Raw genomic sequence first — 13,445 nt, 5'->3', positions numbered from 1 at the left:
ATCAACCAATCTCATACTTAGTCGATGTGGGATTGTAACATAGAACTTGTAAAATATTTTATTTTTTTGGATTCTAGAACTTGTAAAATATAAGTTCGATTTGGATAGTGAAGTGATATCAAATATTTTGCGAATAATAGTAAAAAAGTAATTAAAAAATAATAATAGAATATTGAATAATAATAAATAGTAATAAAAAATAGATAAAAAATAATAACAAAATAATAAATAATAATGAATTAACTATCAAAACTAATCCTAAAACTAAAAACAAATAAAAATAAAAATTTCTTGGAAGGAAAATCTCAATTACCTCGAGTCATTGTTCATGTGACGTATGCGTGCATACGTATATAGTATTAATGAATATAGAGGAGTAGGACTTGTCCCCATCCAAAGAGAGACCTTTTTTTCTTTAATATATTATTTATTTAGTTTTGTGTCTGGAAATTGAGCGTTTGATCTGCGCTTGACCTCGTTGAATCAAAGGTACTTCGCTACTCTTCACTCTCAGATTCATTCTTTTTATCTAATTTCGATTGATTTTTCATTCCAACTGATCCCGATTTCAATTTTACTTTCCTCCACCTAGGGTTACGAACCTCCTTGAATTTGTCCAATTCTTTACATATACATATGCGTATGTATTTATATATGTACTTGTATTGTTGAAAGCTATCTATTTATTCATTTTCTATCTGTTTGGTTTCTGGGAAAGCTGAGGAGAGAAGTCCAGATTGTTTGCTGTTTAATGTTTAAACATGCATTTTCTCGTTTCTTTCATTTTTTTTACGATAGAGTTATATGATGAGGGTGCTGGTGGTGACTTTGCTTGCTGCTTTTAGAGCTGGTTATGGTTGTAATAGGTGGATTTAATTTAATCTCATAGAATGCATTGATATTGCGGTCTGATGGAACAAAGTTCATGCTTGAGAAAAAACGAACAAGATGCGCAATGAGGTGGAGTTGGCTTTAAAAAAATTTCTATTATTTTTGTTCCAGAATGTGAAAACTTCTTTGATAGGTATTCCAGAATGTGAAAACTAATTCAACCAAGAAAATGGTTTTATGATGCGTAATCAAGTTGGATTTCTTTATTTTTCATGCTCCAAGCGTTGTCCATCTTTTATGATGTGCATTTATGGTAACACTTTGGAGGCTAGTCAATGGCTTCTTTATTACCCATATGCGTCTATGTATGGTAAAGGAAGTAAGAAATCTGAGTTGATTTTGGACTAGGGTCTGGGATCTATCTGTAAAGGTTTGGACGTCGTACCAGGGGCATTAAATGCATAATGTTTAATTCTGGGATTAATCTAATCCGGGGGAGTGCAACGCCATCACCAGATATGCCACCCTTGCCTCAATGTTTACCATTGGACCCAATTATATTAGGCAGTCAGAAATATACACGCTCAGGAGAGCTTAGAAGGCTTCTTGGTGTTCCTCTTGGGAGTACATTGGAGGACCATTCCTTCGGAGTTGCACACCCTAAACCTCCACCTCCAGTGGCTACAGAGGAGTTAAAGCACTTCAAAGAGAGTGTCCAAGATACTTCTAAGAAGGCCAGGTATTTTTTTTTGCAAGTCCTTTTCTCGTGTTATGCTTTTAACTACATGGCCTGCCTTTTATTAGAAAAAAAAAAAAACTGAATTTATGCCTCATGACTGAAGCAAAATGACGTTTTCTCATCATTGAGGCGTCAATTGAAACTCTGAAATTAATGGGATAATGACGGTTATTGGTTATGTAATAGAGAAGTTTCACGAGTCATGATGCGTGGAGTTTCCCATATGCCACGGCATAAATGAAACATTTCTGCCATTTCCCATATGTTCTTTGGTGATATATATAGATGCATTAATCGATACAAATACACACAAACAAAATTTCAGGGCTATCACATTCTTTGGCCAGATATTTCAACCTTTTTCACAAGTACAGTTTACTGTGCCCTTTAATATTATGATCACAAGTAAAGGCCCTTACTGATTATATATAATAAGATTTTCAGAAACTTGGCATTAAAATATCTACAAATGCACAGAATCGTAACAAGTAGTAAAGTGTTTTAAAGAAAACAGATGTCAAACCCACAAAGATTAATTATGCTATTGAGTATTGAAATTTACTAAATTAATTACTATTTGGAAAACCGAAATTTAAAAAATAGATTATCTAAATTAAACTGAAGAAAAAAGTATTAAAATTAAGATTTCAAAGATAATAAGAATAGATTTAGAGCGTTTGATTTCATCTAGCGAATCCCACACAATTTATTCTTCCTTATATAATTCCAATTATCTCAAGTTGATGATAAAAATCTCTTAACTATTCAATATTTTCTCTCGAACAATACTAAAAATATCTCCAATTAATAACTCCATATCTCTATGTGAATTTAATTAATTGAATATTTATTAAGTTCTTTGGATTTTTCTTAAAAATCACACTAATCGCCGTAAAATATCTTTACTTTCGCTCAACTAATGGTGCTTAATCCTAGAGCTCTAATCACAAAACACCTATCTGTCTCATTGCGATTCAAAAGAGTGAACAATAATTAGTTAACAAATTGCAAGCATTAAAAAAAAGAAATAAACACTCATTCATGAAAATATTAAAAATAAAAAAATTCAGAATATAAATTGTGTGTTCAATGCTAGACTGCATCAAAACTCTAGAAAATAAAATTAGCTCATAATGAAATTGAAAAAAAAAAGGAATAAAATTAGTGTTCTTCGTTAGAGTCGGTTGATTGAGCATGCGGCTCCATCCAGATCCGCCTCATTGAAAGAAATTTAAAAAAATAATCTCTGGACTATTGGACTGTAAAACTCAGACTTCCCCCTATTCATCCTACAAGTCGGGATTAAATAGATGTCAAAATTCTAATCCGAAAACAAGATAAATGTGACTACAATCTAGCCTAAAAATCTGAAAAATAGTTTTTAAAGATAAATATTAACATAAAAGAAAATTATCCCAAGAATAACAGAATTATCTAAAATGGAAGATTCAGTAATAAACGGCTTGATTTGCGGAGTTCAGGAGGATTTGGTGGTCAGCAGATTGATTGTGGAACTCACAAGGGTCCTACTGGGCAGATGCCGTGTGCGCTGAGTATAAATGGTCTCCTCGCCCAATGGCCAAGATGTAAGGTTTCTGACCGAGATGAAAAGCTCCTCTTGCCAACCTACCGAGCGGTAAAATTGCTTGCCTTTGCTAGTTGTTTCCCACGATATCGTTTAGGTGGTCTTTTAAATTGGTTGTTTAGATTGGTCGTCCAATCTAACCGTCCGGAGCCTTGTCGCCAAGTCTTCTTGCCCAGGAGGTAAAACATTTCGCTTATCGCCTAACTCCTGTCGCCAATTCTGGTCGCCATTGGGTCTCCTCGCCTAAATCTCCTTGGCTCTCTTTAGATCTCGTCGACTCTTGTCGGTCTGGATCCGTAGTCTCCTCTTTTGTATCAAAATGCTCTCCATTCGCACTAAATCTTCTCATTCCTTCAAATTCAAGAAAATAAAGAAAAATGTATAGAAATAAAATAAAATCAATAGAATTGAAGGAAAACTGACATTTTTCATAAATAGAAGAGTAATAAAAATCACATAAAATCTCACTTATCAAAGCACCCACAATTCCTCTGTGTTTTGCATGGTTAATAAGTGTGGGACAAGACACATACATACATACATAGTTCATGCATCAAAGTTGTTGAAAACTTGGAATAAGGACAGAACATGTGAGATGCAAATATGCATTAGTATGTGGTAGATCTGAGTAAAAAATTTAGAACCTAAAAGACTCCAACATATGAAAAATTGTAAGGGAAAATCCTAATGGCTTGAATAAAGATATAACGGGTTTTAAGAAAACCATATGTTTATGTCTTGTACACTATTAATGGTTAATTGCCAATAATGAAAATCATACATGATAGAGTCATTTTTATGTGTATGTTGCTTTTAGATATAAAACAGAAAATTATTTCCTGTAACTTTTGATTTTTGTGTGCTAAATGGTAGTTAATGAGTACTATGTATCATATCTGTGGTTTGTTTACAAGACTGATGGTGTCTACCAGGGATAGAGCAAAATTATTACGTGAATCCATTCTCAAACTGGACAAATATAGGGATGCCTTAAGCTCCAAGAAGCGACAGCGCAGTGATCTTTCATCAAGTGAGAGGTCCAGTGGAGTCAACTTAGCAAAGATGGGAAGCCAAGTTCACCGAAACTCTAATGACTCTGTGAGTCAAAGATTGGAGGATAAAACCAAGAGTATTGGGATAAATAAGCGTGTTCGTACATCAGTGGCAGATGATCAGCGGGTTTGTATTTGACTATTTATGCTCACCTGTCAACTATTAAGTATGTTTTCATAGTATACTCTCCATTAATTGAGTAATGAAGATTAAATTCTTTCTTCCTTCTTTCATTTTCAAGGGAGTTTTTATTTTCAAGGATATTTTGCATCGGGTGCCCAAAAACACAACGAGAGATTTTGCATGTTGAAATATAAGTTTTTTTTTTCTTTAAAATTATTGGAGCCTTTGTTTTTTCAACCTCTACTGTAAGTAATATGGGAGTTACGAATATTTCATATATTTAGACTATTCTTTCTGAAGGGATTAATCGAAGGCTTTTTTTCCCTTTTTTTAAGATTCTGTTCTGTTTTGTCAATACAACCAGGCAGATGGTAGGCCTGCTGCAACCTCAAGGCAGCAGATGGTCATAGAAAAGGATGGAGATCTGCTCCAGGCAGTTAGTGGGGTTTCTGTTCGGATTGAAGAAAAGACTCGCCGACTGCTTGCCGGTGGTGAAGGATTGGATAAAAAAGTAAAGAAGAAACGTTCTGTTGGAGCTGTAGGTAATAGAGTAGTGACTGGTGAGCGGGACACAAAACGAGCTGTACTTCCAAAACTGAATCCTGATTCTAAATTGCAATCTTGTGACACTCATGGTTTCAGGTATTTTATTGAAGATATATAAGAAAGAATTGGTTATTGATTATCTCTTCATTCAGATATAGCTCGGAAGTGACTAAAGTGTATATTGGGAAAAATTTCTCTGTTTTGTTTATTTATTGGTGCTGAGGTTTCTTGTTCACTTTCATCAGCTGCTTTTTGTAATCGTGTTGTTTCTAAATCTTATTTGAATATGTTTTTTTTTTTCATTTTTTTTATTATTCTTTGGTTGTTTTAGTTCGTTTCCTTGGATATAGTTTGTTTCCTTGGATATAGTTCGATTCCTTGGATATAATTTGGTAGATTGTGGAAGAAAATGCTTAAGTTGTTTGATGCTCAGAGAACCTTTGGTACAAGGGGTTTTTCTTGTTATAGAACTGTACATATTGTTCTTTGTTCTCGAAATATTTCTGCAGAACTGTAAAATCAGTGACAGATTCAAGTAATGCTAATGTGACGTGAATCTCACATGGCATGAATTGGCCAACTAGCTTGAGTTCATTGTTCTCATCACTGTTACTTGATTTGGTCTTCTTTACGATGGTTAATTTTTCTTGAAGCTTGGCCATTCAGCGGTAAAGTCGTGTTTTCAAAATCCATTTGATGTGCATGTTAGTTACTAGTCCAAAAGGGGAGTTGGCGCAGAAAACTTGGTCGGGTCTTGTCTTATAATATTGCTAGAATATATAGCCACAGTAATTGTCCGTGTCCTTTGTGTTATCTTTGAAAGATGAAATTCAATCCTGCACTTGAAACAACCTTACTGATATTTAGGTGACTTAGCTGGCAAGTTTTGGATCACTCAGGTATGAATCTTACTATTGTTGCTTACCCCTATGTCCTATATATCCCGAACTAATGTTGTTGCTTTTGATCCCTCTTTTCTTTTGTTGATAGTCACAGTTAAATGCCAAGAATATTGCCACTGCAATTTACTTAGTAGTCATCTTTCTGTGGTTTGCTGGTTCAGGCATTGTTTTGCAGTTAGTCAAAATCGTTCCATGTATTATTATCTACAAATGAAAAAGAAACAGAAATTGGAAGAAAAAAATGAACAAGTCTGTTCTGTTCTTAGGCTTTTCATCTATTGCAGATTGAAATCTTCCCCAGGAGTTAGTGGAATCAACAAGGTGGATGGTTCTTTTGAGGCTTCTAGTTCAGATGCTTGTGCAGTAGTCAGGAATGAGCTGGAACATGCCCTACTTCCAAGGGACCGTACAGTTGTATTGGAACAGAGACTTTTAGCAAAAGGAAACAATAAGTAAGTATTTTCTTATTAATACTATCATTCTAACAGTCTCAAGTGGAGTCTCAGAATCACTTAATATGATTGAAAGCCATCGTGTTCTGCATCCGATTGCCTTGTCATTTTTAACATTTCATGCTTTTCATTTTGTGGTGGTTATGATGTTTTTTATGTTTGTGGCTTTATATATTAGGTCAAATATTCAGGAGGATATTCCAGCAGGCCATCCTAATACAATGGTAAAAGGGAAGGTTTCTCGGGCACCGCGAACTGGTTCAGTGATGGGGCTAGACTCATCTCCTAATGTTTACCATTCAACCGGAGCTATTCAAGGCTGGGAACAGAGTACAGGTTTACATAAAGTTCCACTTGTGCGCGTGACAAATAACCAAAGGCGTACAATATCCAGTGGTTCATCAATACATCCTATGGCCCAGTGGGTTGGTCAGAGACCACATAAAAACTCACGCACGAGGAGAGCAAACTTAGTTTCTCCCGTCTCAAACCATGCTGAAGCTCAGATTTCATCTCAAAGCCTTACAAGTACTGATTTTAGTGCAAAAACTTCGTCTCTTGGGACCAATGCATCACTCTTGGCTGGCAGTGTAGATAAAAATACCCCAAAAGTTAAGAGGGAACCTGAGAATGTTTCATCTCCATTTGGGCTTTCTGAAAGTGAAGAATCAGGTGTTGGCGAAACCAAATTGAGAGAGAAAGGGATAGATAATGGTAATGCCCCTTTGGTTGCAAGTCATAAAGCTGGCACATTTGTGTTGCCCAGAAAAAAAAATAAAATGCCAGGTAATGAAACTGGAGAAGGTGTTCAGAGACAAGGAAGGAGTGGAAGGGGTTCATCCTTAATAAAGCCAGAAATTCCTCCATCCGGGGAGAAGTTGGATAATCTATCAATGACAAAGCCACCGCAAACCATGAGGCCTAGTTCTGAAAAGAATAGAAGGTTTACACTACTTTTTTCCGCTTCTGTGCAATAAAGATTAGGGATGTGAACTGTCTATTTAGTTACTTACAGAAAATGAATATTCTATTTAGTTTGTGAGAAATCTCATTGTTGATTCAACGAATGTTTTCTTGGATTTCAGTAAATCAGGTCGTCCACCCTCAAAGAAGTTGAAAGACCGGAAGGCTTCAATTCGTGTTGGGCCAATAATAAACAATGGTTCTTCGAATGTAACAGGTAACATTGAATTAGATCATGAATCTTCATTCATTCATTCATCTGCAAAAGTTAGTATTTCAGATTTTTATAGGATCAAAAACTATTGAAGACATTTTCTGATATTTGGAAGTGTTTTCTTGAGACATCACAAATATTGAAGTTTGGAGGCAAGATCATAACTAAATATATCCTTTTGCCCATCTTTGATGTACTTCACATCGTCATGTGACTGTCGTCATTGCATTTCAATGTAATTCGATTGGGAGAAGCTTTCTTGCTGGCATTTTTGTTACATATATTTCAATGTCTTCTAAGAGAAACCTCTTTTATTTTTCTCTTTTTTCCTTCCTTCTTGTTACTAGTCATGGATTTTTGGGCTTGTGTTTTGACTATATTGTTCTCTCCTTTTTTTCCCGAATCCATTTGAATTTGATTTCTTAAACGGATTACTAATTCAATGTTTAATTATTTCTTTATTTCCTTTTGTACAAGAAAGGGACCGGACCTCACCTATGAAGTAAATCATCACAGCTAAAACCACTTAGGGTGGTGGCTCAATAGTCCTTGAATTACTCCCAAGTGGTTTTGCATGTACTAGGTCTGAGGTTCGAATCCAAATATGAATTCACCTTAGACTATTAGTATTAGCTACAATGATGAAAAAAAGTATTAGCAGCCTAAGGATTCATTGGATTTCCTAGTGAGGCTGGGTCCTAAGTTATGGCTCAAACCCGACTTGAGGGAGTGCTTGTGGCTTCCCGCTGTCTAGGCCCCTCCTGTCCGGTTCTCAGCAGGTAGGGTGCTATTGTGTTCACTCCCAAATAGCCACCTTTGGTTGACTCCTACCCTAATTATTCAGCCAAAAAAAAAAATCATCACAGCTAAAACTTCATCCTTGATTCTACAAGAATTTTATGAAAGCCTTTCATTTAATTATCTTTGATGGATGATCAAATATGTAGAATACTACTTTCGCAAAAAACCATATTTTGATAAGTAAAATTATACATATTGCTATTTTTTGGTATTATAATTTTGCAGGTGAATCTGATGACGATCGTGAAGAACTATTTGCTGCTGCAAATGCTGCTTGTAATGCTAGCAGTATGGCTCGAATTTATGTATTTAATTATATTTCCTAATTCTAGGTATTTTCCAGAAAGCTTTACTTCTATATTATTTGTGCTTCTCACAAATACTATCCTTTTTCTATAGGTCTTGCATGTTCCGGGCCATTTTGGAATGAAATGGAATCTATATTTTCTTCTGTCAGCTCAGAGGATTTGTCCTACTTGAAGCAACAGGTAGTTACTGTGACCCTTGGATGAACTTTAGAGTTTGTAAATAGCTGAAGGACTGAGACTTACATTTTCTTTCATCTGTTGATATTGTGTCAGCTAAGTTTTGCAGAGGAGCCTGATGAGAATTTGTCTCAGATGTTTGGTGTTGTATATGATAATATCTTGGTACGAAATTAGCATTAATTTCTTGAACATTCATTTTATAGTTTTACATGTCGAAAAAACTCTCATTTTATCGTTTTCATCTTGCCTAAAATAGAAAGGCTTTATAGCTATTGAACATCTTGGTAATATTAAATTTATGTTGATTTCGAGTTTCACTTGTAAATAAAAGGTTTTGATTTGAAGTTTCAATCGACCTAAAACAAAGTAATGGAGACAAATTTTTTGGAGAAATTTGATGGATTTCCATTTTCTCCCATTCTCACAGGGTGTTGGTGTTTTTAAAGAAGCCAGTGATTGTTCCGGTATAATAAGACAAAGAAGCCACTCCCATCAAGAATCAGCTGAGACTGATTCTATACACGGAAGATTTGACTCAAGAAAGTGGGAAAGGGTTACTCCATTGTACCAAAGAGTTCTTTCGGCTTTGATAGAAGAAGATGAAAGTGAAGAATTTTACCACCAAAATGAGGGGAAAACTTTGTCTCTGCAGTATGCTAGTGATGATTCTCATTGTGGTTCATGTAACCAGGTTGATATTGAACCCAAAGATTGTGACAGAATGGAATCTGAGGCTGAGTCAAAAGTGGATTCTCAGACTCAGAGGAATTACTTGTTAGACCGACTCCCTTGTGATAAGAGTGTCACATCTAATTCATTCAGGAACCCAAGCACGTCCAGTTCCTTCCATAGTATTGAACAGTGGCGGGGCAATGATGACTTTTCACATTCTGATCTGGGACATACCAGTGAAATATGTTCAAATGATTTTGGTCAGCTCCAACCTGGGGAGTTAAATGCTGGCAGCCTGTCTTCTAACTGCCAATATCAGCGGTTGTCTCTGGATGACAAGCTACTGTTGGAACTGCAGAGCATTGGCTTATATCCGGAGACATTGGTAGGTTTTTTATATCTTGAATTAATTCATTTTGGAAGTGTCATGGAAGAAATTTGTGTCACTACATTTTAAAAATTCTCTCAATTAATTTCATGGCAGAAATTGATTTGCTGATGTCATATATGATTTATTCCTTATGTTTATTTCTTTCTATGTGGGTGGTTCTTTTGCCTTGATTGCAGCCTAATCTGGCAGAGGGAGAAGTGATTAATCAGGACATTATGGAACTTAAGGAAGGACTGTATCAACAGGTTTCCCTGCTTGAACTTTTTTGCTTCTTCAAGATATTGCATTATAAGCATTTAACCACAAATTAGATTGTATATTTTAGAATAATGTTTTGAAGTTTCTGTATTATCTATATTTTTCAGTTTCTATCTTGATTTAATTGATTTTTATTCAATTTCTAAATCCTTCTGGCCTCCTCTATCTAATATTTTTAATGCTCTTGACTGAATGGTAGATTGGGAGAAAGATGAAAAACTTGGTGCAAATTGATGAAGCCATTCAGAAGGGGGGAGATGTCAAAAGACGGTAAGATTCAGTGTGTTTTGGATGTTAAATGGATATTAAACTTATTTTTTGGTCACTATGGTGAGATACCCGTGACCCCTCCCTGATCAATTGCCATTGCTCCTGCGTTTCTCTCAGAGCTGGTGACTTAAGTAATATCTTTTATTCACAGGAATATGGAGGAAGTTGCAATCGACCAACTCATTGAGATGGCATACCGAAAACGATTGGTAATGAGTTCTGTCCCTTTAGACATTATCATCATTTTTTTTACTGAAAATTTTAAGCTCCTCAGCTATGAATTATTGAGTCCTGACATATAGACATTTGGGCCTTGTTTGGTTAACTGGTGAAATTTTTTTAACTTCAATCCAAACATTTTTCAATAAAGGAAAATCGATTTTAACTTTTCATCTAATCATCTCTCCAGAGTTCAGTGAAAAGTAAATACACAAAAACCAAAACAACTTTTACAAAAACCTCCTCAAAGAAATTTCTTTATACAAATATGAAATAAATTTTAAACTCTACCTATCCACTTTCACAAACCCAATCAAAACATATTTCAAAAGAAACTTTTATTCAAATTTCCTTATCTATTTTCACAAAATTCCAATAAACAATACACCCAAAAAAATCACGTTTTTTTAATTTCTCTTCACCAAACATACCGTTAGTATTGCCCCCTGACCCAGAGGTTGATTTGGCATTTGATGTTTTCTTGTGTGGTGGAACATATGGTTGTTGTCATTCACTGTGAGAATTGTAATCTTTTCTTTAGTGCCTCATGGAGGCATGAAGTGCGCTCCCACTTCATGGGATGGGCATGGTGGTCCATTTAATTCTTTTTGTTTGTTGTAGTTTTTATTTGTTAGTTTTAAACAGTTGTTATTGCTTTCACTCCAAACCCAAATTGTGTGTCAAGAAAATAGCAACGTGGCAGATGTGTTCAATTTGAGGTTCATGTGAATTCAACTCGGGTTTAAGAGCTAGAAATAGAGTAATATGAATATTGTCACTTCTGCAATTTTGATTACTAGGTACTAGTAATTATTTAGCCCTCTCAAACTGCCTCTCATATTAAATCCATTTATTAATAAATTGGTTGGCAATGTGATCTATCATGCTAAGTCCAAATTGATTGATTTATCTTGGATGGATTTGGAGATATTTGTTTTGGTGTTAAACATTAAAGATTAACATACTTAGTATTGACATCTCAGATTGTAATCTTTGATCATATATGCGTGATGTACACCTGTGTGATGCAAAAGAATAAGTATATTTATTAATTGAAAATTATTACATGTAACTTAAGTTAAATAACTTGAATTATTATACCATAAATAAAAGGGTTAGAGATTAAAATAGTCCTTGTGATTTGCATTTTGAACAAGTTAGTTCCTATACTCTAGATTTAAAGAATATTATTCTTGGATTGGATAGAGAACTGGAGAGTCTTTTTTTATTGGACAGAGAACTTAAACATCCGTTTTTTTTGGATTTAATAGAGAACATGTGGGTTTTTTGGGTAAATAGAGTAAAATTGGCCGATAATAAAACTATTACACTTTAAAAAAAAACTTATAAAAAAATTAAAACTATTACACATGAAACCTAAGTTCAAATTCTAAAATTGTGAGAGAATATGCTTAGGTGCCCAATATCAGTAAAGCTTCATGCACCTATCAAAAAAGAAACATGGGTAAAGCTCATGTTTCAAAAATTATGTTATAGATAGTAGGTGATTATTCTGGTCAGATCAGGGGCAATTAATGAAATCATGAACCATTAGTTCTGTGAAATTGATCTTTTCCAGGCTTGCCGTGGGAGTTGTGCTACAAAAAGTGCAGTCCGTAAGGTTTCAAAACAAGTTGCATTAGCTTTAATCAAGCGCACCCTCGTTAGATGTCGAAAATTTGAACACACCGGAACCAGTTGCTTTAGTGAGCGTGCACTGCAGGATGTAATATATTCTGTACCTCCAGGCAATAATGATGCAAAATCAATTGACTGTGTTGGCTCAGGAACAGCCAGTAATACATGCAATGAAGCTTCCCACCAAGCCGAAGCCAGGGGATTGGGTATGTCAATATGTCAAGTTAATTCTTTGCAAGGGCTTTTTATGATTCCTTGTCATCTTTTATTGTAGGTGTATATTTATAATCTCGGGCTTGGGGAGTGTTGCTTGCTTTGACTTTTCTCTTTCATTTTGAGCAACTTTTTTGCCTCTTAAGAAAACCCTCTCAACTGTAGTTTCAGCAATTTTTTGGTTTATTCATGTTAGTTTAAATGAAACTTGGGTTTCTGTCTGCTGCCACAGGTGCTGTTTCTAGTGCTTCTGAGAGATATGATTCCCTTAGTGATAATATTGACAGAGGTTCTTCAGATGCTCCCCAGAGTCTCATTCAATCTTCCGAGCAAGCCTCCTCCAAGCATAGCTCTGTGTTCATTAAGGGAAAGAAGAGGGAAATGCTGATTGATGATGTTGTGGGAAGTGCTTCCTCGAGGGTGACATCAGCTCTTGACAGCACTGTTCATGGTGGATTAAAAGGAAAGAGAAGTGAGAGAGAGGGGGATCAGAAAGGAGATACTTTAAGAGGCAACTCCGTTTCTGGAGTTGGTCATTCATCATTGGGCAGCTTCGGTAGTGAACGTAAAACAAAAGCAAAGCCCAAGCAAAAGAATAATCATTTATTAGTAGAAGCTGCTTGTCCACCAGTTCGTGGATCTAGTCAACCAGTGGCTTTAGTTGGTAACAAAGTGAGCAGAGAAGCAGGGTCATTCTTGCCAACTAATGCTACTCGGGAATCATCTAAAGAGGCAGATGAACCCGTTCCCTTAAACTTGCAACCTAATGAATTAGACTCGATGGAAGTACTAGGTGTAGATGGACATCAAGATTTCAGTTCCTGGTTGGACTTTGATGAAGATGGCTTGCAAGACCATGATTCCATAGGTCTTGAAATACCGATGGATGATCTCTCCGACTTGAAGATGCTTATCTGACAAGAATCGGCTCATCCCTTTCCATTCCATCCCCATTAGAGTATGATTCTAGACCCAAATTTCAGATGAAGACCAAGACTAGTCTAGGTGAAGGAAGTAGATAGAAATTGTAATTAAGTTTGTTCTTCTGTATGAATCTCAAATCATTAAAAAAAAAAATCGTTGTTCC

General features: G+C 35.5%; 1 protein-coding gene across 1 annotated transcript; it reads left to right on the top strand.

Moving 5' to 3' along the window:
- The first annotated feature begins 382 nt into the window (after positions 1 to 382).
- Positions 383 to 13,445, top strand: LOC108995410. Its single transcript, XM_018970983.2, has 16 exons — positions 383 to 489; positions 1,240 to 1,570; positions 4,088 to 4,334; positions 4,696 to 4,973; positions 6,064 to 6,231; positions 6,410 to 7,174; positions 7,317 to 7,411; positions 8,435 to 8,497; positions 8,609 to 8,697; positions 8,791 to 8,859; positions 9,125 to 9,754; positions 9,937 to 10,005; positions 10,218 to 10,288; positions 10,440 to 10,497; positions 12,087 to 12,351; positions 12,591 to 13,445. Exons 2-16 carry the CDS (start codon positions 1,296 to 1,298, stop codon positions 13,274 to 13,276), a joined length of 3,828 nt encoding a protein of 1,275 aa, XP_018826528.2. The 5' UTR covers positions 383 to 489; positions 1,240 to 1,295; the 3' UTR covers positions 13,277 to 13,445.

Source organism: Juglans regia, chromosome 5 (genome assembly GCF_001411555.2).
Source record: "Juglans regia cultivar Chandler chromosome 5, Walnut 2.0, whole genome shotgun sequence".
Lineage (NCBI taxonomy): Eukaryota > Viridiplantae > Streptophyta > Magnoliopsida > Fagales > Juglandaceae > Juglans > Juglans regia.
Note: the sequence above shows the minus strand (reverse complement) of the source record. Positions and strands in the feature narration are given on the sequence as shown.

Coding starts and splice junctions, on each gene's coding strand:
- LOC108995410 (XM_018970983.2), top strand. CDS start 1,296: ATGTTTAATTCTGGGATTAATCTAATCCGGGGGAGTGCAACGCCATCA. Junction 9,755..9,936: donor GCTTATATCCGGAGACATTG/GTAGGTTTTTTA, acceptor CCTTGATTGCAG/CCTAATCTGGCAGAGGGAGA. Junction 10,006..10,217: donor AGGAAGGACTGTATCAACAG/GTTTCCCTGCTT, acceptor ACTGAATGGTAG/ATTGGGAGAAAGATGAAAAA.